This window comes from Mesoplodon bidens (assembly GCF_964165515.1).
Source record: "Mesoplodon bidens genome assembly, chromosome: 2".
In the NCBI taxonomy this organism is placed as follows: Eukaryota; Metazoa; Chordata; class Mammalia; order Artiodactyla; family Ziphiidae; genus Mesoplodon; species Mesoplodon bidens.
Window position 1 is genome coordinate 177,507,600 of NC_138177.1, and position 27,694 is coordinate 177,535,293.

At 41.8% G+C, this 27,694-nt stretch overlaps 1 protein-coding gene across 4 annotated transcripts in view; it reads right to left on the minus strand.

Annotated features, from left to right (window-relative positions):
• Positions 1-27,694, minus strand: part of VPS13D (vacuolar protein sorting 13 homolog D) — a 246,601-nt gene that overhangs the window by 138,916 nt on the left and 79,991 nt on the right. For 2 of the 4 annotated variants that reach the window (XM_081226395.1, XM_081226397.1), the window contains 13 exons: positions 26,532-26,738; positions 24,993-25,082; positions 22,094-22,234; positions 19,345-19,467; positions 12,742-12,847; positions 11,540-11,692; positions 9,579-9,714; positions 8,403-8,450; positions 6,664-6,814; positions 6,363-6,573; positions 3,272-3,519; positions 1,201-1,392; positions 760-886 (listed from right to left, as the gene is read on the minus strand). In XM_081226395.1, the coding sequence (XP_081082521.1) occupies positions 760-886; positions 1,201-1,392; positions 3,272-3,519; positions 6,363-6,573; positions 6,664-6,814; positions 8,403-8,450; positions 9,579-9,714; positions 11,540-11,692; positions 12,742-12,847; positions 19,345-19,467; positions 22,094-22,234; positions 24,993-25,082; positions 26,532-26,738 (1,933 nt within the window). Of the gene's footprint in view, positions 1-759; positions 887-1,200; positions 1,393-3,271; positions 3,520-6,362; positions 6,574-6,663; positions 6,815-8,402; positions 8,451-9,578; positions 9,715-11,539; positions 11,693-12,741; positions 12,848-16,890; positions 16,966-19,344; positions 19,468-22,093; positions 22,235-24,992; positions 25,083-26,531; positions 26,739-27,694 lie in introns of all 4 variants that reach the window. The other 2 variants (XM_081226398.1, XM_081226396.1) reach the window with 2 other exon arrangements.

Sequence of the window (27,694 nt, forward strand, 5' to 3'; positions counted from 1 at the left end):
CTCCTACGTGGCCAGCACCCTGGTCAATCCTCTCCAGACTCCAGCAGCAGCCCAGAGTCCAGCCCTCCCTGGTAGATGCATCTGTATCCACTGGCATGTACTACTCCCTAAGCCCTCCTGTAAGTTTGCAGCACATTTCTACAGATAATGGGGTATGGAATATTACCAGTATCAGATACACTTAAGTATTTTTGGATTAAGGCTCTAAATCAGAAGACCCCTGTAAAAAGCAGAATGCCAAAACCGAGAACAAACGTGAATTAATGCTCTACATGCAACGAGTGCTTTGAGATCTTGAAATGGCACACTTTATTTCAACAGAAAAAGAGATGGATTTCAAAACCTTACACAAAATGACCTGGACTGGATTAACAGGGTGGAGGCTCTACCAAAGGGCCATCCATCTCCCCTCTGAAGTCAGCTCCTCTGCCTGCTCTGAGAGCTTCCAGGGGAGAGAAACTGTGCAGAGAAGAGAACGTGTGGGTCTCTCTCCGTCAGCAGAGTTATGAATAGAACTACTTCAATACATGGAAAATAAAACTGGCTTTCATTATAAACCAACCAAATGGTTTATTTTCAATATCGAGTAACACAGAAATTAGATCTGAAAAAATCCTATTAAGTCATGGTCCTGTTCCCCTGCCAAGTCAGGATTGTTATCTGCAGTATATTTCTACTTACACGGATCTACTAGAGCCTTTGCTAATTTCTCCCTTCCCTGGGAGCTTACTTCCCCTTCCCGTAGATGACTGCACTCACAGGCTTGGCTGCTCTTTGTCAGCGTAGCAGAACAAGAGAGGGCTCAGGCTCCGGGCCAGCTCATGCTCCTCAAACTGGCCTGCAGCATCCATTCTTGCATTGTCCTGTCTGAAGATCAGTGGGAGCCCTTTAGGAAGGAGGGGGAAAGTTTCTATCAATCCCAGCCGGTGTACCCAAGACACATACAAATACTAAAAGGAAAAAAAAATTATCAAGGGGGAAGATGGTGAAAACTGAATTTATTTAGTGGGCTTGCTCAGTCGTTGTCCAAAAGGCCAGTCTTGACCATGATGAAGCACTTCTTATGGAAACAGGAAAGGTTTAGCAGCTTACGCTGTTGAGGTAATCTGTTTGCATTGGCTCCATTTAGTTAGCTGAGCAGATAAATTTGAATTCCCACGACCAACTCCAAAGGCCTACTCGAGCATCCTCTGTACATACCTGTTTTGTTAATCAACCAATACGGAGCCGAAATGAAGATCTTTAAAGATCCTTCTGCTCGACACACGATCCGGATGGTGAGGTTCAGCTGCCGCCGGTTGATGTCGTAGAGCCTCATTCTTACCATATAGTTTTGGGTTCCAGGTGGAATAAGCAATTCTTTACAGAGTGGAAAATTTTCCAATGACACCCCTAAAGAAGATACAAGCTATTGTCTTTCAGAGTTCTCACTTTAGTTTGTCAAAACAGTCCACAGCCAAACTGAATTGGATTGCTCTGGAAAAATCAATAACCACGTATTCAACTGGCAAAAATCTCATGAGAATGGCCATCTTCCTTTAGCTGGGGTGAGAATAAATCTGGTCTAGAAGTCACACTAGGGAGTCTGAACTGCATAATAATTCGAAGAATGAAAGTACCCAAAGGTTATCAATAACAGCTCTGGTATTAAGAGTTTACTATACATCAGGCCTTCAGCTGGGTGCCTGAAACCCAGTAAGTAGAGAGTAAGAGTTAAGGTTTTCTGCAGTCTCCCTGACTGGCTTCAAATTCCCAGTCTGTCCTCACAGCTGCGTGATGTGTGGCAAGCCATTTAACCTCGCTGTGTCCATCTGCCAAATGGGGATAATAACAGTATCTACTTCTCGGGCTTCTTATTAAAAGTGACGATCCACAGAAAGCACGAGCGTGAAGATAAGGACCGCTTGGCGTGCAGGCAGTGATGGGGGGGGGGGACATTTCCATTCCATACAGGGGCTCAATAAATATTTGTTGAAGAAATAATAAATGTCAGAACAAAGACCTATTTTCTTTAAAACAGACAACTAGAATTGCACTATTTTTCTTTTCTAAATTAAGCTCAAGGATTTACATATTCAAAAATATAAGCTTATCACTGGGGGACACATTGCTGAAGTTCAGTGAGTTTCAGGATCTTCATCAGTAAAATGGGGAAAACAGCTGTCCCTCTGCCTGAAACATCCATTGTTGTGAAGATCAAATGAGATGATATTATGAAATCACAAAACTGTGAAAAGGTAAATATCTAAGTCCTTATTATTTCAACATGTCCACAACAGCCTTAAAGAAACTTACTTCCTGTCCCAAATCCAGAAGTACCATGTTGCTACAAGTGCTACAAATATGATAATGACCCTCTCCCTTGACTTCATTCATCCCTACAAATGAAATTACTTGATACATTAACTATTCCAAACCTCAATGTCTTCATCAGTAAAATGGGACAAATAACTATTGCTGTAAGGATTATATAAGATCAAGTATATGAAGGTATTTGACATACTGCCTGAAGTACACAGTACATGCTTACCTAACGTTTTTCCCTTTTGTGAAAAGAGAAGAGACATATGATTTTGCTCATTCTACAGCTGGTAAAAAGCACGGTTTGAAAAGATGAAATGACTTCCTTTACTCACACATCAAGTGAGCAACATAAGAAAAAAGGCTGTGTTGGGGCTTCCCTGGTGGCACAGTGGTTAAGAATCCGCCTGCCAATGCAGGGGACAAGGGTTTGAGCCCTGGACCAAGAGGATCCCACATGCCGTGAAGCAACTGGGCCTGTGCGCCACAACTGCTGAGCCTGAGCTCTGGAGCCCACAAGCCACAACTACTGAGCTCTCATGCCACAGCTACTGAAGACTGTGTACCTAGATCCTGTGCTCTGCCGCGGGAGAGGCCACCACAATGAGAAGCCCACACACCGCAACGAGGAGTGGCCCCCGGTCGCCATAACTAGAGAAAGCCCACGTGCGCAGCAGCGAAGACCCAACGCAGCCAAACATATAAATAAATAAATTTATTAAAAAAAAAAAAAAAGGCTGTGTTGAGTGCTTGCTCTGTAAATCTTTCAGTTTTGTTCAGGTTTTTTGTTTCGATGATTTTCTATATTAGAAGTTTTGTTTTTCTTTTTTTAACTGCATAAATCCTTTGAGCTGGCTTATTGAGGTATTATATGTGCTACAATTTCTCTAAAATTTTCCCAAATAGTCACAAAACATCCACTGACACATTCACAGAATTATTACAGATAATTATTTGACTAAATCTTTACCCAGTTCAATGTTCTGGGAGGTATCAGCTGTGTGGAGAGCCACCTCCTTGCCAGGTTTCAGTGTCCCATTAATGGGCATTCCTTTAACGTAAAAATCAAGTTCACAAGGTAGCAAGTTGCAGATTACCACTGTCGGCAGGAGATATATGGTATGCCCAGGCTGTCTGAAAATCTGTTTTGCACTGTCAGAAAATATGTTGGAGGGCATATAATCTGGATAATTCTCTTTCTTTATGGCCACACAAAACCTATGACGACAAAATGGTGTAAAAATCATCAGCTTGAATGAAGAGCTTGAATTTTTTTCTCCTTAGCTAAGTATGAGACAGGATAACATTAAAATGGTGCAATAATTTAGTAAGATATTTGCAGTTTTCAATCCAAACACATTCACTAAGGCATAATCAAATGACAATAAAACGTACAGATTTTAAATGTTCCGTCTGATGAATTGTGACAATTATAGACACCTCCATAACCATCACCCAAAACCAATTACAGAATATTTCTCTCACTCCAGAAAGTTCCCTCATATCCCTTTCCAATCAATATCCTCTCCCATCATTCAAGCAACCACTTTCTGATTTATCATTATAAATTAGTTGTGCCTGTTCTTGAACTGCATATAAATGGAATAATACAATATGTACAACTCTTTGTGTCTGGGTTTTTTTTGCGTAACATTAAGTTTCAACAACATTCAGCCATGTTGTTGTATGCATCAGTATTTCATATGCCAATGTGTGAATATACCATTTTGTAAAAATTCATTATCCTGTTGATAACCAATTGGGTTGTATCTCCAGATCAATTTAGCGAGAATGGAAATCCTAACAATACTTGAGTCTTCCAATCCGTGAACGTGGTTATATCTTTCCACTTAGTTATTAGGTTTTCTTTAATATCACTCAGCAAGGTTTTGTAATTTTTAGGGTAAAAGACTGATACATCATTCCTTAGACTGATTCCTGAATAATTAAAATTTTTTGGTGCTATTGTAAATGGTGTTTTTAAATCACATTTTTCAATTGTTCATGGCTAGAATATAAGCATATAATTATTGATTTCTATAGGTTGATCTTGAATCCGGAAATCTTGATAAATTTGTTAGGTCTCATGCTTTTTAAAAAAAAATTTATTAATTTTCAAATGTTAAGCTAATCTTAACTGGGATAAACCAGCTGGAAGCTATTTGGTAGTATTTTGTTAAGAATTTTTGCATCTCTTCATGGGGGAATACTGGTTTGTAGCTTTCTTTTTTTTTTGATAATAATTGTATCAGTTTTGGTATCAGGGATATGCTGGCCCCATAAAATGAGTCAGAACTATTCCCTCCTCCCCTACTTTCTGAAAGCGTCTGCAAAGAGCTGGTATGATTTTCTCCTTAAACATCTGGTAGAATTCCCTCATGAAGTTATATGGTCCTAGAATGTTCTTTGTGTCAAGGTATTTTATTATAAATTAAATTTCTTTACTAGATAGTGGGCCATTTGGATTTTTTGTTTCTTCTTTGTGTTACTTTAGGTAATCTGTGTTTTTCAAGAAATTTGTCATTCCGGTGTGGAATTTATTTGTATAAAATTGTTCATACATCTCCTTTTAATCCTTTTAATATCTGTAGGATCTATAATAATTCTCCATTTTTCACTCCTTATATGCTAATTTGTGTTTTCTCGCTTTTCATCATGATTGGTCTTATTAGAGGTTTATCAAATCTACGAATCCTTTCAAAAAGCCGGTTTTGACATTGTTGATGTTTCCTATTGTTTGTTTTCTACTTCATTGATTTCCATCCTTATTTTCTTTTTCTCTCCCTATTTCTTTGTGTTTAATTTATTCTTCTACCTTAAGGGAGAAGTTTACATCAGTGATTTTACAACTTCCCTATTTTCTAATGTGAGCATTGAAAGCTATACATTTCCCTTCAGAACTGCTTTTGCTGCAACGCCTACATTTTAATATGTCCAGTTTTTATTATTATTCACTTTGAGATATTTCCTTTGTGGTGTCTTTTTGACCATGGGTTGTTTAGAAATGCATTCATTTTCAAATATTTGGGGGTTTTGTAAGCATCTTATTGTTTTGGTTTCTAGTTTAGTACTATTATAATGATGAAATACATTGTGTAGGGTTTCAATCCTTTAATCTGTATGGATCTTATGGCCCAGCAGATGGTCTCTCCTGATGAATGTTCCACACATACTTGAAATGAGTGTGCAAGCTGGAATTGCTGGTTACAGTGCTTTATAAATGCCCATTGTGACAAGCTGGCTGACAGCACTGTCCCAATCTGTTTATATTTTTCTTGCTTTGGTTGGTTTGTTTTACGAATTACTGGCAGGGAAGTGTTAAAGTCACCGACTTTGTCTGTGTATTTATCTGTTTCTCCCTTTAGCCTGTCAACAATTGGCAAATTGGCAGTAAAGGGTGGAGTGGAATTCTTTACAGCCTTCTTCTACTCCTCTGTCAGTTTAACGAAGTGGATGCCTGTTTTTGCTATAAAGGAAACTAAAGCCGATCATCTCTAGTCTAAATAAGTTTAAAGTCTAAGTTTAGAAGGATCTAACAATAGCAATCCAGTATGTTTTCTAACATATGACTTTAGTAACATATTACTTGCACTCTTCAGAAGAGGAAACAGGAGTCTAAATGAGAATATAATTTTGTCAGAGTCCCCATGAAAAGTCAGCACTAGGTGCATGAACCTTCACCCAAATTCCTTTGAGTCATTTGAAAAACTCCCAACCCCAGGATTTTGCTTCCCAGTTTAGGAATGGGAACGGGTCATTGTTTTTTCTTCCCTCCCTACATGTCTTCTCTTTATCCTGATGCAGACAGCCCAGTTTCTAATCGTATATGTGTGAGTAGTGGGTTTGTGATTGTTTCCTCCATAAATAGTAGATAAGTAACAGCCTCGCTCGCGCCCACGGTTAACCCATGAATTCGTACGAACCTAACACTCGGGGGATAAAAGAACTTAAGGAATAAGAACTTTAGGGCTTTAAATAAGCACAACTGAATTACTGAGGGTCCTTAGAGAAAGAATGAAGAAAAAATGGCAAAATACACGTCACTGCTGTGCCACACATACCTGAAGAATCGGCTTTTTTCCGCATCCATAGAGTGGCACTCTCGTTTGCTGCTACTAACCTCTGCAGTCTTCACTACATTGGTCCAGTGAATAGGAGCCTTGCAGAAAAACACACCCAGTCCTTTGGGCCGGGCCTGTAGCCGCCAAGAAGTGAGGTGTAAAGGCACGGCAAATGAATCACCTGGCATGATGGCGGGAAGGACCACGGGCTCTGCCACAGAAACACAGGTTAGCAGTTTCAGGAGTGGTTGCCCACCCCAAAGTCCATCTAGGGTAAAAGAAGGGCAATGTCAAAACTTACTGTCTGGAGCCGATGGGCTGTCCAGTCTTAGTTCCATGGGCGTCTCAAGTCTGTTCTTCACAATGAGGGCTGATCGGACAGTGATCACTTTCCGAGCACTGCCTTCCATGGTCACTGCAAAGACGACCCGGACAGGTGGGAGTGAAGAGAACTGTGAAAAAGAGGGAAGTAATAAAGAGTTCAGCTGTGCTTTTGAAAAACACGCAGTATATGATAATACCGACCAGAATGCCTACATCTAAAGCATCTCATTATTACTATAGCTCTTCAGTGAAATGAGTCATTAAGCCCTAAAACCACTCCACTTTAATAGGAGTGAATACCCTCTAAATACTCACCACAGGAACAGCCAATTCTGAAGAGTTGTTTGTATTGGTATGCCTTTCACAGGAAAAATAACTTTTTTTTCTAAATGTCATAAAATTTACTCGACATGCCCATACACTATTTGTTGACATGCCTATAAAAACCCAACATTTGTATATCAAAGAACTTTAAAAACAAACTTCTTCTTCACAATAATTTTCTAAGTTCTGTTCAATAATCACTCTTTTTCTGAACGACACCAAGAAACTCAAGATACTGGAGGGAAATCATTTATTTATGGTCTTGGTTGGTTGCAGCCACTACTCTCTTTTTGCGTAAGTTCATTCACATTTTCAAAACACATTTTGTACTGCTACCATGTGCCAGGAATTTAGCAGTTTTTTTTAAGTATAAAATTCCACATTAGGTATACCAAAGAGAAGGTTTCTAAAACTATTATTCTGAGTATCCAGAACATATTGATACTGCTTGTTTATTGGAGAAACAAATGACACAACATCCAAGCTTTCCACACTGGCAGTTTTTTCATTAAAGCAAACAGTATGTGGGGCTTCCCTGGTGGCGCAGTGGTTGAGAGTCCGCCTGCCGATGCAGGGGACACGGGTTCGTGCCCTGGTCCGGGAAGATTCCACATGCCGTGGAGCAGCTAGGCCCGTGAGCCATGGCCGCTGAGCCTGCGCGTCCGGAGCCCGTGCTCCGCAACGGGAGAGGCCACAGCAGTGAGAGGCCCGCGTACCGCAATCAATCAATCAATCAATAAGCAAACAGTATGTGAAAACCAACCTAATAAACAATCAAATGACAAGCTTCATGTTTTGAACAAAAGTTTCTAGAAAGTCCCAATGAAAAGGCAAAGTACAGTCTTCTAGGGTGTTATTAGAGGGACACAATCATCACCAAAGCTTCCAGTGACCCAGCCCAGTAAAGCCCCAGGAGAGCCAAGGCCCAATAACAATTGTTTTAAATCTTGATCTTGTTGCCTCTAAGCTTATCTGAAATTTCACATTTTAAAACTTATTAGCCTCAGAGAAAAGAAATTACAAGCAAAAACCTCAAAAAAGCATTTTAATGTCATCCTGTGGTAATGTTTCAAAAATCAGATGAGGGAAGAAAAAATCTATTTTTCATTCTTAGTTATTTTCATGACCTTTGGGCCAAAACCTATAAAATATGTATAGCCATACAAAGGTTAATTTATATTTAACTTGGAGAGAAAAGGAGACCTTGGACTAAAACATTTGCCTTTTGTTCTCCTTCCCTGTAATATTCAGTCTCACATACTAAGTTAGGTGAAAACATTTTCTTGCAAGTTCTTGTAAAAGGAAGGAAATCATTAATAGGAAAGGAAAAAAGTCCAGTGGTCATCAAGAACTATGTGTGTAAACACAGTAACACAGGAAAATCATACTCACATAAACCTGGGGATGGATAATATTTGTCCTACTGCTTGGGCTGCCAATCTAAGAAAGATTCCAAAAGCCAGAGATTCAGTACAGACCTAAGATAACAGTCATCGTTAAATTCAATGACAATATAAGTTGCTTGAAAAGGTGGTTTTATAAATACTCTTAGGTAAAGTATGTTCTACTATGAAAAGAAAACATCTTGGAAAAAATGGGAACAGCAATATTCATTTTACAACCATTCAGTATATACAAAATTTCTCCAGAATGCATCAATAAAATAGAAAGGTATCTCTGGGGGGGAATTAGTCCTTTTATTACTGGACGTGAACTTAGGCAGAAAAGTAACTTTGAAAGAAAGTTTCTTTTTCTAAGAAACTTGGGGCGCAAGAGACGAACAATGAAAAGAACAGTGTCCTCCACGCATATATTTCACGAAGCAGCAAGCATGAGGAAGGCTACAATATCTCTGCAAATCTGTGCTTTCCTATTCATCACTGGCTACTCAAAACTGAGCACACTTTCCCCATGAAGTACACCCCATGAGTATCTGGCAAGAGCACCCGTGGTGGTCGTATCAGCCAGGATGTCAGCCTCTTCCTGCACATTCTAGTCGGGGATGCCACATTCCCCAAGGCTGGCCCTCCAACCCCTAGAACTATAGGCTGGGGTAAAATCAGGGCAAGGGTGTGTGAGGGAATGCACGACCAGAAAACAAACAACAGTGGCCACCTATCTTTATGCCGGAGAGGAGAATTTGGAGACACGGAGCTAGAAGGATCAAGGAACAGCATTATGAAAGCGTAAAGAAGACAGTGTATAAAGGAAGCATAACAATATGTGAAATAAAGCCAATATATGTTTGGCAAACTCGCAAACTGCCGGTTGGCCCGGGTGAGTATAAAATGGATCTGCACAGGTTGGATAATATGTGTTCATGCCAATCTTAGATCTCGTTTCTCTACTACAACTGACCGCTGGCTGGCTTATCTACATAGTGATTACCAATGCCTATGACTGACCCAAATAATCTTGGGTATTCCTCCTAGGGCTAGGAAAAATGAAGAACTAGAAAATGTCACTAGAGCAAGGCTACTCCAGGTCTGTCTGACGGCCTGGCTTTAAGGGGGTGTGGCTAGGGCACAATCCCGCCACTGAACACGCTTTCCACAGCCGCCCGCGCACCGTAGAGGAAGAGGAATTCTTATCTGGCGCAGCGTATCGGAAAAAGGTCCCGACTTTGTCCACTGACACTGGGCTCACTTGCTCCCAGCCATTCACTCTCACTTGCAGTTGATGGATCCGGAGGTCATGGGTGTGTCTGTCAGGCAGAACACAGAAAAAGACATTAAGCACAATCCTATCCAGGGAAGAGAAGGAGAAGCAGAGCCTGAAATCGGATTTACTATATAATGACATAAAAACCCAGTTGTCTAAATAAGCCTTTCGGTGATTACCTAATGCAAGGGAGATCAAGAGGATATTTTAACTGAGTCTTACACTTAAAACAAAACTGCAAGATCTATAAAGCCTGAGCAAGAGTGGCATCTGCCCTCCCTCTATACAAACCACGTGAATCCTGTGAACTAGCTCAGGTCTGTCCCCCACCGACCCCTACCTCAAACTTTATGAAATGACATCAGCTAAACGTGGCTCAGTGGGGTAGCAGAAATCCTGTGCTAGCAACTTGATCACACAGCCGTACTCTTGGAAATGCCTAAAACGACATTTCCTCCCTGGTTCTTTTGTGGAATCTCCTGCTTCTCTCAGAACCACACTCAGTCGTTGGGCTTTGGTCCTACAAGACTACAGACACGGTAATGAGAGACGGAGCCCACAGAGTTTCCAGGCTGAAGTGCGCAGCTGAAACTGCAGTAGAAGGCAGTGGGCAGGACAGGAGGAACAGGAGGAAACTGCACATTTAATTCTATTTTTAGATTTTGCCTAATTCAAGCCAGAAGCCTGAAATGGGGAAGTGGATTTGAGGCTGACAGGAAGGAAAGGGGGGAGGGAGGCAGGGCGTGGGGGACAGAAGGCCAGAGGGGGAAACACCAGAGAAGGCATTTATTTCGATGAATTCAAGCAGGCAGGTGGGACTTGAAATGGGTTACAAAACATAGAAACTACAACAGAAATGACAGAAAGGCCAACCCCCTTCTGATACAACAGAGGCAGTGTTTATTAAGAAATACAGCGAACAGTTCTATAATTTAGCTTCTCTAGGAACCCTGTAGAACAGAAAAATGCTCACCACTCATCCCCGGAAATTCTAATGTGGCTTCCAGGTACATGTGCCCAGCACAGTGATTTTTTTCTAAACTATTTTTTTTTTGCTGAAAATCACTGGAGGCCCCCAAGTTCAGAACTTGTGCCGCTAGGGAGTAATGTGCGCCAGCGCAGAGCTATACAGGAGGAAGAAGTGCTTGAGGATCAGGTTTGCACACAAAGAATTAAAGCACCATGAATGCATGTGACCACAGAAGGCTGAAGCCAATGTCTTAAATTTGAGATAATGAGGCTCAAACACTAAAATCTTAACCTGCTCGTTATCCAGTGGACAGCCCTTCCACTTAAAAATGTGTGCATATAAAAGAACATTCTATTACATATTTTATGACCTCTCGGTAACTAGACACAACGTTCTTTCACATTTATTCCCGTCCTCTGGCTGGCGATTTTGAGTGCATCAGTGAGCGGTCTCCCCAGGTGAGTTATTCTCTCCTCCTTAGAATCAGAGTATCTTATCATTATTGGCTCTGCTTCCTGAAACCATCTGCCTGCTAAAAGTGTTGTGGCATATGTGTATCTTAAAATTGAAATCAACATACTCTGATAACCTTTTAATAATACCATGTCACCACTCCATCATGCAATGAACTGGAGGGTTATGATCTGTCTATGCTTCAACCGAATTAGTTACATGGAACACACCAGTTATCACCTCACATGTCAAATAAAGGGATGATTAATGGAAAGAAGTGTATTTCCAAGATGGTCATTATAGTTTTTAAAAGGAAACACTGATTTTCTAAATACCTTTTAAAAATAAAACATTAAAGTCATTAACAAAGGAAAGTGAAAAGGCAAAACACCAGGGACAATTATTTTTTTCTTTTCTTTGAGGCGAAGAGTAAACCATGCCTTACCTGTGCCTTAGCTTCCCTCTCGCTTCAAATTCAAAGGGAAGCTCTTCACCCGTGAGGACTTCCCGCCACTCGCTAACACTGTGAGCGTCGTCAAGAAAGGTTCCATTCCCTTCTGGAACCACCCCTGGGCTCCCGCTGTGAGACAGTGCAGCCCTGGAACCAAATCAGACAATACCAGCTAGTCCCCCTTTCTCTCCACCTCCCTCTCACACAGAGCTCAGGGCTGGAAGCAGAAACCCTCCCAGAACGCAACTCACAGACAGAACGCCACATAACCTGGCTGCAAAATAGGACCTAGAAGGTCAGTAACTCAAGTTATCTCCATGATCGATCACAACTTCATGACCGAAACTCTAGAAACGGCTAAAAGCTATCACTGCTTAGTCACTTGCCACCAGCAGCAGAGTCTGGTACACGGAGGGTGATGTAAACTAGTCATGACTTTTAACAGTGGTATTTAAGTGACTATCTAGAGCTTAACAGACCTGAATTGTTTTTAAAAAACAAAGATGTCTCCTCTAGAGCATTCTCATACTTGGTGGAGGTGGGAGAAATACGGTCTCAAATCAGCTGATTCTGTTACTCATTTCACACACTTTATTACCTAAACTGGAAAGATCAGCCTGCATTTGGAAAGTTGAGCCAAGTTCTAAGCAGGCAGAAATTTGTCAGAGAACGTTCTCACTTGGCTTAGGTAGACTCTCATTTGTTCTCCTAACTCCACCCAGTTCCATCTGGACTCAAGTGCGTTTTAGGTTTGGAAGATAATTCGGGGTGGGGGGGGGAGGGGATATGAGAGGTGTTTTCAAGCCCTTCTGGAAGAAGAATGGGCAAAACATTTGGCTTAATAACCATATACACAGCTTGTTTTAAAAGGGGGAGTAGAATGGGGACCGAGGAGAAAGGGTGGAATGACTTTTGTTTCACATCCTTAATTTGCTCAACTTTTACTTTAAAAACAAATGGATACCAGGATCAAGATCACAATTTGGATACTTCAGACTCAAGACCTACTTCTCTGACTACAGACTCTACATAGAACCAGAACCTCCAACATAAACCTCAGCAAGACAGGAAGCTATTGATTCAAATACAATCAAGCCCAAGAGCCTCAGGGAGGCCCCACCTTACTCTGCTGGGCTGGTACACAGGAGCCTTTGGTGGTAGAGATGGCTCTAGGTGACAGATTCAGTGTTCCTTACCTGGTGGGCGTGGTAGTCAGGGTGGCAAACCACAAAGTGCAGCCCGTGTGATTCCTCAGAGCAAAAGGGACGAATGGCTGCCGGCGTTTTGGGGCCTTCATCTCTGCTGTGAGCAAACAGAAGGCCGTCAGCATGTGCCCTGGTCTGTGCGGCAGAGACCCTCCCCATACCTGGAGACAGTGCCCAAAATTGGCTCTGTGCAAAGGAGCTGAAGGTGGAGAGGAAAAACAGGAACCACCACAGGTGTGTGGACAGGCCAAGTGGGATGTCTCCATGTATTCTGCCGCCTGCTACGAGATGACTCGGTCCCCCTGACAACTGACTGTGATGTGTCACGACTCTCACCCCACAATTCTCCCGCAACTCTTATGGGCCTTATCTCAGAAAAGGGCATCAGACCTAATACGGCTGGCATCAGCAAAGAAAGAGAAATGGACCCCCACTACTCCCAAGAAATACAGTCTAAATGGACAACCTAAATCGAGGCAAGATAGATCACGTGTACTTGTATCACTTTGTCCAAAACACTGGTACTTTAAGGAAGCCTCCTTTTATATAAGAGTTACACTTGAGTCATATTATACGTATTATAACAAAATGAAAACATTCTTTCCTATTCTCTTACATAAATAGTTGTGGGTTTTCCTCCCTGGAAGATCAAAAATATACTACCCCAAAGCTATTTACATAAAATTTTTAGCTCATTTCTTTACACAGGTATCACCACCATCTGCTATCAGGCGGGGGCTACGGAGACTACAAGAGGAGCGCAAAATATGATTTCCTTCACCAAACAGCTTCTCATCAGGGAAACTGGAAAGAAACACTGATCAATACAAGACTGTAAGTAATCAAATTTTAGGGAGAGTTTGACCTGACTCTAAACACTGCAAGCAGTCAGAGGGGAGGCTGAGGAAGGCTCTCCGGTGCCCAGGCTGCCCAGGGGGCTGCCCGGGGACCCGCCCGCCGCAGAGGCCCCAGGCTCCTTCCAGGGTCTGCATTTCCTCTACTGGCCACACAGAGCAAGAGGGAGATGGCAGCAGGAACCACAAAGGAAGCAGCAACCCAGTGCCGGGAGCCTCCTGGCTGACGTGCTCAACGACACCACATGCCCCACCAACAGAAAAGGGCGAGGCCCAGCCTTACTGTGTGTCTGGCTTTAAAGCACAAAGACAGCCCGAGAAAGACCGGCACCCAAATGGTCTGCAGCTGTGGAGAAAATGACATCTAGAGGTGACTGCAATCGCCAACTAAGAACGCTATAGCAGTTCAATTCGTCTTCCAGGACCGCATGTTTCCTGCCAGTGAAACGAAGAAGGCAAATTGCACCAGGGCCTGCCTCTCCCACTCCTCGAGAACAGCACAGGGCAATATCATAAGTCAGCGTCATGTCTTTCAAAAAGTAATCACATTTTTGTTTTCCCTTTGTAGCTTCTGAAGTTTTCAGAAGTTAGTGCTCTGAACACTGCACAACAAGCCACCTCAGGTTAAGGCAAGTTCTGTTTTGGTAAGAACAACAGCTCAGGGGTGTCTAGATAAATGAGTAGTCTCCAGCGTGTTCCCACAATTTTGTGATTAGCTTTTAGAGAACCCCAAATACATATAATCTCTGCCTAGAATATGCCCATTTCTCATCCCAATGGCCTCACTTAGTTTCCAAGGTTTGCTTTAAAAAAAAAAATTAGTGTTCATCAAGTTGAAAATTAAGGAGTAGCTGTGAGGCTGCGGACAAGAGCAGAGGGGGAGTAAACAATTTAAGAGCTGTCAGCAGGGTAAACGGTGCTCACTGTGGCACCTTGAAAGGCACCTCCCTCTCCCTAAGCGAGAGAGCTGCTCTGCTTTATTACAGGAGATAAAGGGCCCAGGAGGAAAAGAAGCCACATGTGTTTTCATATCCCACTGTGAGCCAGACCCAAAGTTTCCATTTGCAAATTAGATTTAAAACGAACAGGTGGCAAACGGCTTTGATCACGTTGTAACACAGAAAAAAGTGCTAGGAATCCATATAAAGACATTCACGAGTGTATTGCTTTGGAATTAAGTAGCCTGGGTAGGCACACTGCTAAGGTCCCCAAGCTTCTTGTGTGGATTACACATACCAGCAGAGACCTCAGCAACCTGCCTCTCTGAGGAGAAAAATACACGGAGTGCTCACAAATCCAAACTCAACACCAGGGGACAGATCTGACATCTTCCACACTAGGGTCCAAATCAACTGTTTACCTGCCTTGGGCACAGCACCAGAGAATAAAATCCCCAAGTCTGGACTTCCCTGGTGGCGCAGTGGTTAAGAACCCGCCTGCCAACGCAGGGGACATGGGTTCGAGCCCTGGTCCGGGAAGATCCCACATGCCACGGAGCAACTGAGCCCGTGTGCCACAACTGCTGAGCCTGCAAGCCACAACTACTGAGCCCACGTGCCACAACTACTGAAGCCCCTGCACCTAGAGCCCATGCTCCGCAACAAGAGAAGCCACCGCAGTGAGAAGCCCGCGCACCACAACAAGGAGTAGCCCTCGCTCGCCGCAACTAGAGAAAAGCCCGCACACAACAACGAAGACCCAATACAGTCAAAAATAAATTAATTGGGCTTCCCTGGTGGTGCAGTGGTTGAGAGTCCACCTGCCGATGCGGGGGACACGGGTTCGTGCCCCTGTCCAGGAGGATCCCACATGCCGCGGAGCGGCTGGGCCCGTGAGCCATGGCCGCTGAGCCTGTGCGTCCGGAGCCTGTGCTCCGCAACGGGAGAGGCCACAACAGTGAGAGGCCCGCATACCGCAAAAAAAAAATAATAATAATAAATAAATTAATTAATTAATAATAATAAAAAAACTTTAAAAAAAAAAGAACTCCCCAAGTCCACCAAAGAGAACAGTATTCATTGGTGGCCTCAGAAAACCTCCTCTAATGACCACACCTAATTGGTTCATAGGCAGAAAGAACCCCAAGCTCCTCATGTCCAAGTTCAGCTTAAATGGCTCCACCTGAGGAATGTCTGCCCCTGCGGATTTGCTTCCCAGGGCCATGTGGCCATTATAAACAGTGCGGGTTCTTATGCTATGTAAGCAGCTCAGACTATCAGAAAGGACCTGGCTTGTAAATCATGAGAAATAGATTAAAGTCCCAGGTCTGCTACTAGCCAGTCACGTGAATGGAGGCAAGTTACTTAGTTTCTCTGAGCTTCTGTCCCCATGCTAAAAAGGAATAATGCTTCGCTTAGCCTGAAAGATGAAATAACAGATATAGAAAAGCTGAGAGGTATAAATCCATGGATCCTGGGCCTTGTGAGCCCTCCCCATGAACACCCATCCTGGTAAAACCGTTCAGAAAAAAACCATAATACTGCCCCCACACATTAATATCCCTGCTCTGAACTCCTAGTAGAGGAAGCTCAAAAGGCCCTTTTTACAAAATATACCATGACCCGGGATCTGGCGGTGTTAGCCAAGCATAAACATAAATCATTCAAATTAAACTGCACTCCTTCAAACAAATGAAGAACTGAACATCTTGGGATTCTAATTCCTTGATGTTTATGATGTTTTCCTCTCGTATTTACTTACCAGTCAAATTCTCAAGGAACCTTAAAGGATCAGAGATACAAACAAAGAACATTCTCTTTTCTACCTCCTAAGAACCTCAATTCATTTCTAAAGAAATTAAGATTTGTGTCTAAGTAATTATTTACTGGAAATTTTTTTCTTAGCTCTATTCCTGATCTTTATAGCTCCTATTCCACCAGCCCCTTGCATTACCATAAGAATAACATTCACTGAGTAATCTATAAACAAAGACTTGTAGCACTGCTTGATGGAGGATGGTTTTCTTCCATTCATTTGCTTTTCAGTGTGAGACATCACCTCTAACTGACATTGTTGGATGTTTCTGCATCATTCACTGTGAAGTTGATTCCATTTCCAGTAAGGGTTAAAGCAGATGGAAGAGAAAGAATAAGAATCAGCACATCACTTCCTTCTGATATAAGATGCCACTTTATCCATTAGTTGGAAATGATCTTTCCTGTTACTAAAGCAAAGTGTTCACAACTGGGTATACCCCCATTCAGGTCCCATATTCACAGAAAATCGATGTACAAGGCAGTTCTTAAAACAGGAAAATAAAGCAAGCCCTCGCTTGGCTATACTGTACCTCTAGCATAGATCTGGTGCTCTAGGTTAGTCAGACTGGCTGTACTCCTAGTTCTAAGGTAGACAAGGGGGAGGCCTGGTAGACAGGAGAGACAATGTTAGAGCATAAGAATCAATATAGTGAAAAAGAAGACTCATCTCCAAAACATAAGCACAAATAGAGTACATTACAAAAATAGCAAGCATCATGCACTTACAGGCTCATTCCTTTAGTGACTACTAAGAGCTAAGGAGGTACTTGACAAGGTGAGCAAGACAGTTTTTATGCTGGCTTTTAATGTGGAGGCTGTGCTAACAGAGCATGCTCCTTCTTTTCACAATCGGGGAAAGAAAATGTACTCACAGTCACTTGAACAGAATGACAAGCCTTTTGAGGATTTTTAATTTAAAGCATGTATGTTCTCACATGGCATAGAAAAGTTACCAAGAGCAATCAGTACAGATTTTAGTGGGAGTTGCTCCATTCCAAATGGAAAAGGCAGTAGCAGTAGAATGCTAATCCCCCCCGGGTCTCAAAAATTCAAGGGAAGGAATCAGTCTGTGTTCCAAGTTTCAACAACCTCTTCTGAGGAGTTATCTCATGGTATTATTTATATTATACATTAAACATGGAAGCTTTTAGCATTTTTTTTTTGGTATTTCCACAAAATGTCCTTGAATACAAAACTAATGAACTAATAATTAAGGTGCCATACCATCCAGGTGTACTTGCAGAATCTCAGCCCTTCCTGAACAAAGCCAATAATTATGTCAAAAATGAGGCCATTATTTTCTTTCCCCTGCTAAAGGAACAGTAAGAAATCAGCAGCTCCCTTAGGCTGAATTTCATATTAAGAACCTCTAAGTCAAGGGCTCATTTTGAAGCTGGCCTGAATAAAATACACAAATTTGGGGGGAATGTGACTAAATATTCTTAAATAAGAGCTGAAGGTTTGTGATCAGTTCAACAAGATTCAAACCTCCTGGCTTTCAAAACGAATGCCCAACAATTATTTTAGTAGGCCTAGGAAGAGAATACAATCCCATCTGCTATTCTACCATCCAAGAATTCTTAATAAGTAAAGAGGTTTGGAAATTTAGGTATGTTCGTGTATGCCTCATAAAAAAGATATATTACACCTTTATAAGCCTAAGTAACCATAAAGACCTGTAAGTAAATAAAAATCCAGATTTAATTTAGCAGGCATTTAACATAGATAAGGTAGCTTATTAACTATAAAAAAAGAGGAGATGTTAAAATAAAGAGGGAGGGGAGCGGTGGGAGAGCGACAAAAGAAAGCTCCTTCATCAGAATCCTGAAGATTCGGCCTTCCTAGTGTTTGCACTGAGTCTGGATTTAAGATCCCTCTGCATGAATAATGTTTTTAGAAACACATTCTCTAGGACACATTACATATTACAAAGATTATTCAGAGTCTTCTGGGTAGGCTACGTTACATTCTCTTGACACACAAATTGGGAAGGTTAGAGGAGGAGCCAGAATTGAAGCTGATGATATCTGAAAAGCCCTGGCTCCTAAGCAATGGCCTTGAGACTCAGAAGCAACAGCCTGGGAATAGAGAGCAAGCAGAGCTGACGTGTCCTTGTCCCTCCTCCGAGAAGTACAAGGCAGATAGAAAGTCCATTTATACACCCTGAGGAGAGACTAACCAAATACTTCGTACACTAAGAAAATCCATCTTCCCATGACACGTTTGCAGACCAGATGGAACAGTTAAGTATTCATGAACTATGTGAAGTCCAGCCAAAACTCCCCAAAGAAACCACACTGAAAGAACTGGGGCTGAGTTGAATTTGGATGACAATGGCTTGTGGAACAACTAAGGACCACGCAGTTGGCCATCACAATCTCCCCAGCTCTGAGGAAATCAGAGCTCCATGGCGAAGCATTAAATAAGGAAAGAAAACATTGTTAACAGAGAACACACTGACTCCTCTTTCTTCAAGAGGCTGGGTATTCAATTCTCTTCTACTTTATAGTACAGGGCCCCCCTTTAAATACTTGCTTCCACGTGGGAGCCTGCCCTCCCTCTCTTCAAGAATATATCCAACCTCTCTGTCTCTAGATTTAGAAAACTGAAAAGATGTTCTTAAAGATCCAGACCAAAAGTCCAATCAATTAAAATGTTCTGATGAGTAAAACACAAACTGACCAATGGCCACTCCTGATGCATCTCCAGGTGCCCCAGTTCACGTTGCCACATGACCAGAACTTAGGAGTTGCATACTGCAGGTCCCTCCTCTCCCGCAATGGTGAAATTAGAGCTCATATTAAGAGTTCAGCGTTTTGTGCCAGAAAAAACGTCCCTTCCAAAGACTAAAACAGAACTACAGAAGACAGAATTTCCTGTAGGTTTTTCCATAGAAAATGATGGTTCTATTGGAATTTCTCAATGAAACATGGCTCTGTAGGTCAAAGGTGATTTAGTCAAACATTTGTAGAGAAAAATCTTACTTTGTCCAAAGCATGGAGGATCCACTGAAGAGCCCATCCAGTCTTCTGATGTGGTTGAATCTATTTCCTTGTCCTGTTTACAGTAATCTGCCATCCACGATTCCTTGGTACTTATATATTGATCTAGAAAAAAGTCCCCAAAGATAATTAAGAACAGAAGTAGAAAGGATTGGGTGTTCAAGTCAGATGACTTCAATTCAGCAAAACAAGCTTTAATCGAATGTCTGACTAAATGCTAGGCACCACACTAGATTCTGAGAAAGCTGGTCCCCTGAAGAACCTCGTATTCCACTGGAAGAAATTAACATTAACAAAACAACCATCATCGCAAAACTATCCCACAATGTGAAAGGAGCTAAAACAAAGATACAAATAAAATGCTATGGGAGCGCATAACAGGGGAAGATTTATTCTGCTTTGGCAGAAGTGGAAGAATACACACCAAAGCACATGGCAATCTTCAGAGAGGTAAGGACCTTTGTTCGGGGTCTTGAAGAATAGGTAGGGTTACCAATAGGGTTAGGGACACAGGGAAATTCCAGGCAGAGAGAACAGCATATGCAAAGACTTCAAGACATGAAAGTACATGGCACATTTAGGGAACACTGAATACTTCGGTGTGACTTGGTACAACATACTGGGGTATAGGGACATAGCAAAGAAGTCTAGAAAAAAGGACAACTTGCTTTGTGAAGGGCATGCCATGCCACGCTAAGGGGCAGGGTTTGGAGACAGAAAGACCAGTTGGGAGGCTATTTAAAAAACCACCAAACTCAGGAGGCTGAAATCCAGCTGACAACTGTCCAGGAGTGGTTTTACTTTTTTGAGAGAAGAATTATAACGGGAAGAGCAAAATAATTACACATCACACTTGGATAAAGACCTTTTATACTAATTAAAGCACTACATTTTTAATTTATTTTTTAAATTAATTTTTATTGGAGTATAGTTGCTTTACAATGTTGTGTTAGTTTCTACTATACAGCAAAGTGAATCAGCTATACGTATACACACATCTCCTCTTTTTTGGGATTCCTTCCCACTCAGCCATAAAAAGGAATGAAATTGGGTCATTTATAAGTACTACACTTTTTTTTTTTTTTTTTTGCGGTACGCGGGCCTCTCACTGCTGTGGCCTCTCCCATCGCGGAACACAGGCTCCGGACGCGCAGGCTCAGCGGCCATGGCTCACGGGCCCAGCCGCTCTGCGGCATGTGGGATCCTCCCGGACCGGGGCACGAACCCGTGTCCCCTGCATCGGCAGGCGGACTCTCAACGACTGCGCCACCAGGGAAGCCCAAGTACTATACTTTTTAAAACAAGAATGGTTAGTTTCTGTTTTTCAGCTCCAATATTTAGCTACAGAAATGATATTTATTTAAACACTAAGAGGTCACAGCAATGTTTCTGGGTTTCAGCACAGTTTTAGGAATAAGGAATTAAAGCTTTAAAAAAAAAACAGTTTTGCCACTGATAAGAATGCTTTTTGGAAGATATTTTTAATTAGATACTCATCAGAAATATCAATAGAACTCTTATGAGGTTAGCTCTCGTTTACTGTAGCTTTTCAAAGAAGAGTCCCAAACTTTATCTAAACTTCCAGATGAACAGATTATATAAGAAATAACATGGGGACCAAAATAATATGGAAGAATCATGAAATCAATTTACTATTACGTTGGTGAAATTAATGAAATGTGTAAAGGTAAAACAGTGGTTTTAAAATCTGGGGATCAATAAACTTACAGTCTCATTTCACTATACATTCTCTCCATCCTAGTCGGACATGGAATAAGCCAATGAATATTCTCTATGAGCCTCAACCCAACACATACACTGAAGAAAGTCCACAGATTTTCAATATAGTATGCCCTCCATATCTGTGGGTTTTGCAGCGGATACAGAGGGCCAGCTGTATTCACTGTACTAGGCCATTTTATTACAAGGAACTTGAGCATCCACAGATTTGGGTGGGGGGTGGGTGAGGGGTATGGGGTGTGGTGCTGGAACCAATCCCTTTGGATACTGAGGCACAACTGTAGTATGTGTTATCTATCACTCAGAGATAACTACCGTGTTACAAAAAATCAGATCCTGTGGATCAGTAACTCAAAGAGTTGAGTATAGTTTTCATGGTGAAAGTAGGCACTACCTGACTATATGATGATGTTACTCTTCTTTTGATATAAAGACAAGTATAGAGACAAGATTCTGACACACTACATCGAATCCAGGAATGTACATTTCAGTGTTGTCAAAGAAACTTTCAGAACACACACCATTAGCTTGGCAACCCTTTAACTCGGTGATTTTCAGAGTTAGGTCAACATGCTACTTGATGGGAAACAGCACAAGCAACCTACCCTGCTACAGACAATCAAAATTATACCTTTTAAGAATTATTCTGTGAACAGTCTGAGAGAAATGAATCTAAACTCACTTCTAGGACATTTAATAAGTCCCAGTGACCAAGCATCATGGGGAGAAAGTTCGTCATGGACATGAATGTTTCCCATGTAGTCTAAGCTCTTGCTTGATCACTGAGAGGATTAATATGGGATGCCACCTCCAGAGCTATGGGTTGAGAAGCAATATGAGGCCAGGTTAGGGTTTATCAGGAAAGCAGCCATGATGAGTAAACTGTCTGGTACGGGCCCAAGTATTTGCTAAACCAGGATTAACAGTCTTCCAGACAAGGGACTTAACGCACAGAAAGGTACCAATGTTCTAAAGACAGCTTTCCACTCACCAATTAGTACAGAGGTGATATTGATATCCAAACGGTGTTTGGCCTTGACTTCCAGCTTCAGCCGAGGAGGATGGAGACGACTAGCTGCCTGTTGTTGCCAGGATACAGAGCACGGCCAGGGCTCAATAAATGGCTCCCAGCCTAAAAGAACACAGGAAATAAGACATCTGCTCAGCAGATATCAAGAGTTTACAGGGGAACACCATTCACAAATGCTCAGCAAGGACATACTATAGCTAATAGCTTTCTATTTCCAACTTGATTTCACAATGGAAACACCATCTTTAGCTGCAGGTCACCTTACAAATGTCTGTGCTGTCTCAAGGACATGAGTACAAGAGCACACATGCACCCCAACCATGGTCTCCCAGAGGTGGGAGGAAGGAAGGCAGGGGGTATGTGCCCTCTTCTATTTAAGAGCAGGCAGGACCTGTTTTTGATATACTCAAGTAGAAAAAAGTGTCTCAGACTCAGGTTGGAAAAATAGTGTCAGCGGCTGAAGTAACTATTAAATTTGATTACCCTGCTTACATCAAGAACCCATTGGCTGAATAAATAGGTATACTTGAAATTCATTAACTTAAATTTTTCCAAATTTTTATTTTAAAACGTGTCATATGTACAAAAGTTATATATAAACAACATATATGTGTGGTTTAAAGAATAAAATCACTGCAAACACTCACGTACTCACTATTCAGCTTAACAGAAAATTATATGTGCCTTTGGAGCCCCTGAGTACCACTGCCCACCAAACCTCTTCCACCCGACTCCAAGTAACCATTAGCTTGATTTTTTTTTTTTTTTTTTGCGGTACGTGGGCCTGTCACTGTTGTGGCCTCTCCCATTGCAGAGCACAGGCTCCGGATGCGCAGGCTCAGCGGCCATGGCTCACGGGTCCAGCCGCTCTGGGGCATGTGGGACCCTCCCAGACCGGGGCACGAACCCGTGTCCCCTGCATCGGCAGGCAGACTCTCAACCACTGCGCCACCAGGGAAGCCCTAGCTTGAATTTTTAATCATTTCCTTGCTCTTTATACTTTTATCACCTATGTATACATTTCTTAAGAATACAGTTTGTCCTGTTAGGGATCTTCACATAAACAGAATCCAACAGTGTGTATTCTTTTTTTCTTTCTTTCTTTCTTTCTTTCTTTATTTGGCTGTGTCGGGTCCTAGTTGCAGCACGCGGGATCTTTGTTGCGTTGCCCCGCAGCATGTAGGATCTTAGTTCCCCGACTAGGGATCGAACCCCCATCCCATGCATTGGAAGGGGGATTCTTAACCACTGGACCACCAGGGAAGTCCCTGTGTGTATTCTTTGGCAAGTCTCTATTTTTGCTCAATAGCATTCTTTAAGATTCACTCACATTGATGCCATGTAGCTGTGGTACATTATCTTCACCACTGAACTGTAATCCACTTATGAACATACCACAGTTTATTTATCTATTCTACTGCTAAGAGACATTTCACTTGATTCCAGTTCTGCCGCTATTAGGAAGACCACTCTGGAAGCAGTCTTGTACTTGTTCCCTAGTACTCATAAACAGGAGATTCTCTAGGGTACAGGTCTAGAAGAAGTATATTGAAGGATTGCCGAGTATGCTTCTAAGTCATGTCAAACTGTTTTCCAAAGTGGTTGTCCCAATTTACAATTCTGACAGCAGGAAATAAGAGTTCTAGGGCTCATATCTTCACCATACTTAGTAGTGTCACACTTCCCTTTTGCCAGTCCATTGGGTGAGAAAAATGGTATCTCACTGTAGTTTTAAAGACAACTTTTCAGGGCCAGTTAATTTTTTAACAGTTTTCTAAATACACTCCATCAGCCACAGATGAGGCGATTTACCAATACAAATCTAATCTAACATGTAGCGTAATGTCGGTACATTCATCTCCTCACCCCATTTAGCACTAATGACCTGAATGCGTTCATGCAACTTTAAAAGTAAGCAATATTTGCTCTGGGAAAATAAATGATTCTCAAAAAAATAGCTACCACATGCCCTGTAAAACCTTCTCTTAACTAGCGAGGCTTGGGCCATTATTCTCAAGTTAAACATTTTGAACAATTAGGAAATAAGAGTGTTGCCTTTAAGTGAATCCAGATCAGAGAGGGGAGAATGTTAACTAACATATAAAATCGAATGTGACACGTACTCTAGAACAATCAGCAGCAGCACAACACACTGGAAGCTTAACTTTCCAATGACATCAAGGGAGCAACCCCTCTTCGACACAACTTGGTTTACTCCACCCACACCTACGAAGAACTCTCTTAAGGCAAAGAACGTCGCAGCTCAAACTATTCAGCCCTGATAGAGGATGGCTCCTGAATGTCCATCTGTATAGGCCCTTACCTTGGTCTTTCCAATGGAAGGAAAGAAACCTGAAAATACCTTGTAGTATATCCAAGTTTATGTCTCTGGAAGAACAGCCTGCCCTGATCAACTGTGTCCTACACTAGGGAGTAGGTACGGCAGGTTATACTTGTCACTGACTCAGTACTCTTCTAACGAGACAAACAAGTCCAATAGGGAGTGAGGAGGCCTGAAGTTTAAAATGCTTATGGGCTTCAATCTCACTTGAAACTTAGCTACTATCAAGGCCAGACAAATGATCCTTCACAATTGAGCAATTTCATGTTCTGAAATGAGCTAAACTCCAGGATGAAAAGGAATTAACTACCAAAACTTCTTTTTAAAGAATTCAGTTGTAACTTATCAAATATATTCTTAGAAATATGAAAAATCTGTACCTTTTGTGCTTGTGCAGTCACTTATTTTTCATCTTTCCCTGTCCTATCCCACCCCTTTGCCTCATGTAGGATTTATGTAGAAATAGGCCCAGGCAAATGTCGAAGTGTATTTTTTAAATCCCATGATAATTATACTGACCTGAAAGAGCACGGTTATAATAATCTCCAGAAAGGGTGAAGTGGGCATAGCCTTCAGGGCTAGTTCTTACATGCTGCAGAAAATTCACACCTGCAATGAAAGCAAATCTTATTGCAGTGGCGGGGCGGGAACAACCAAAACTTTCTTTTGCTGACAAATTATATAGAAGAGATGTTAGAAAAACAAACACATAGATACAGAGAACAGAGTAGTGGTTACCAGAGGGGAAGGGACAGGGACGAGAGCAGGGGTGATCAACTGTATGGTGATGGATAGAAGCTAAATTTTTGGTAGTGAGCACATGGTAATGTATGCAGAAATGGAAATATAATACTGTACACAAGAAGCTTATATAATGTTATAAACTGACGTTACCTTAATAAAAATAAAACAAAGAGATGTTAGTTACAGCTACCACTGATGATCTTATAGGAGAACACAAAGATGTATCAAAATTTGATATTTTGTTCATTGTGGTTTTTTTTAAATAAATTCTGATTTTTAAAAATACTCCATTAAAATATCATTTATCTTAATTACTGAGTTTTGTGGTACCCCTTTAAATGTTGTGAATGAGGTAAATGCCTCATTTGCCTCCCCACCAATCCCGGCCCCAGCATCCAGGTGTATCTCAAGCCTGTGGGAACATTAAAAAACATATTTCTACCTGAATATCTGAAAAGAAGGTAGAGTAATGAGAACAGTCATGCCTTCATAAATATTAGCTCAAAATTTCAAGAGTACCGTAGAAAAATAAGAAATAATTATTTTCTGCAGAAAAGATACTCATGGAAACAGTCAAAATTCCAGTTGTTAGTTTCAATCAAGTGGCCCTTGTGGTGCCTAGAAGCATAGGGAAAAGGAAAATCTCCACAGTGTGTAAAAGGTCAAATCAAATCCCCAGAATCAACTTTTCCTTGAAGGGAAAAGAGGCTAGCAAGATCAAAACAGAAGAAAATTAAAAGTAAACACAGCAGTGAGATTCTCCTTTACTCTCCTCAGAAACCTCATCTGACACAGCTTGCAAAGATGCGACTGAGGAGAAAGCCCTCCCCTGCCCTGGTCTCCACTCTGCTGAAGGACGGCTCTCAGGTGAATAGGGTTTCACCTCCTACCCGGCCTACGGAGGAGACTCTGGTGAGCCTCTGTGTTTTTTAATTTTCAAAAGACATACAGCTTGGAAACATTACTTTCTAAGCTTATCTTCTAAATTCCTTTAATAACAGTACTCCCTACAATCTTTAGATACACGAAAAGATAAACAAAATGGAGAGACCAGGGATTATTTAACTAGAGCTGTTAACAGAACAGAAATTTCATCAATGACAATTTCTATTATTCCCAAGCCATGGTCTGAAGGCCACATATGGCAAATAAATACACGTTTCTTTAAAATACAAATAATGGAAAACATATGTAAAACCATCATCTACATTTCTCCCATTCTATTAAGTGCGGGAGAGCATGAACAACATGAAGAAAAGACGGCGGTTCACTGCACGTCTTCTCGATGAACCCGAGGGTAGGGTGAGCACTCACGGGAGAAGGTGAGCTCAGCGAGAGGGACGTCGCAGTCCATGCAGTCGTCGATGAAGCAGATGCACACGCTCTCGGCTTTCATCTCCACGCCCGAGATCAACCGTGCCGGCGCAGCCACCTGGCTCTCTCGGCTGTTAGAGGCCAGGGCAAGAGACGTCAGGGGTTCAGCATTCTTGAACAACCAACTTGCTGCCTTTTTCAGTTGACCTGCAAAGAAATTAAAAGGTGATCAGTTCAATCCATTCCCACAGCTACTCAAGCAAATCAGAGAGGAAACAGAGAAATACATTTGATAGGGACCTACTGGACAGCCCAAGAGAACCTTAATGCCAGACAGACATAACAAAGAAAAAACAGCACAATAACAGGAATCCTGCTCTTTAGCAAACAGAACAAGGCCCTCTTTGCTGCACAGCTCCGCTCAAGTTTACCGCACCTTTCACGACCTGGCTCAAAATGTCTCCAGGAAGCCATCCTTCCTCTACTGTGACATCTGTTGAAGGAGAGGAGAAAAGAGGAAAGGAGAGGATCCAACATTCCAGGTGCCACTCGGTACTATAACACTTAATCGTCCCTATGTAGTCTTGCATATCCTGATGTGCTGCTTTGTTAAGTGTTCTCAAATCTCTTACGTTGTACATACTTTGTCTTCTCAACCATGTGTGTAATAGAAAACTATTAAATAACACCCCCTGAACACAACCAGATTGCTAAAGCTAAAAAAGAACAGAACAGAAAAAAGAAAAGCAATGCAACCCCACACTTATAAATTACCAGAGGCCAGTGCATGTAACAGTGGTAAGTGGTTAAGGGCATGGGCTTTGGAGCAAGATGGCCTGGCTTCTGATCTTGGCACTTACCAGATGTTGGATCTTGGACAAGTTACTTGATCTCTCTATGCCCGACAGCACCCGCTTACAGGACGGACATGAGGAGGAAACAAATGAGTACGTGGGAGGTTCTCAGATCAGAGCCTGGCATATAACAAAGGCTCTATGAACATTAGTTGGTATTATCGCCTTCGTTATTGATGGAAATAAACCTTAGTTACTAAAGAAATAAAAATTAAAATCCGAAAGGCTCTTAGAAATTTTTCTAACGTGTCTGAATTGTTAAAGAAAGAGTAAAAAGTAGGAAATGTAAACATTAAGGGGGTATGAAGT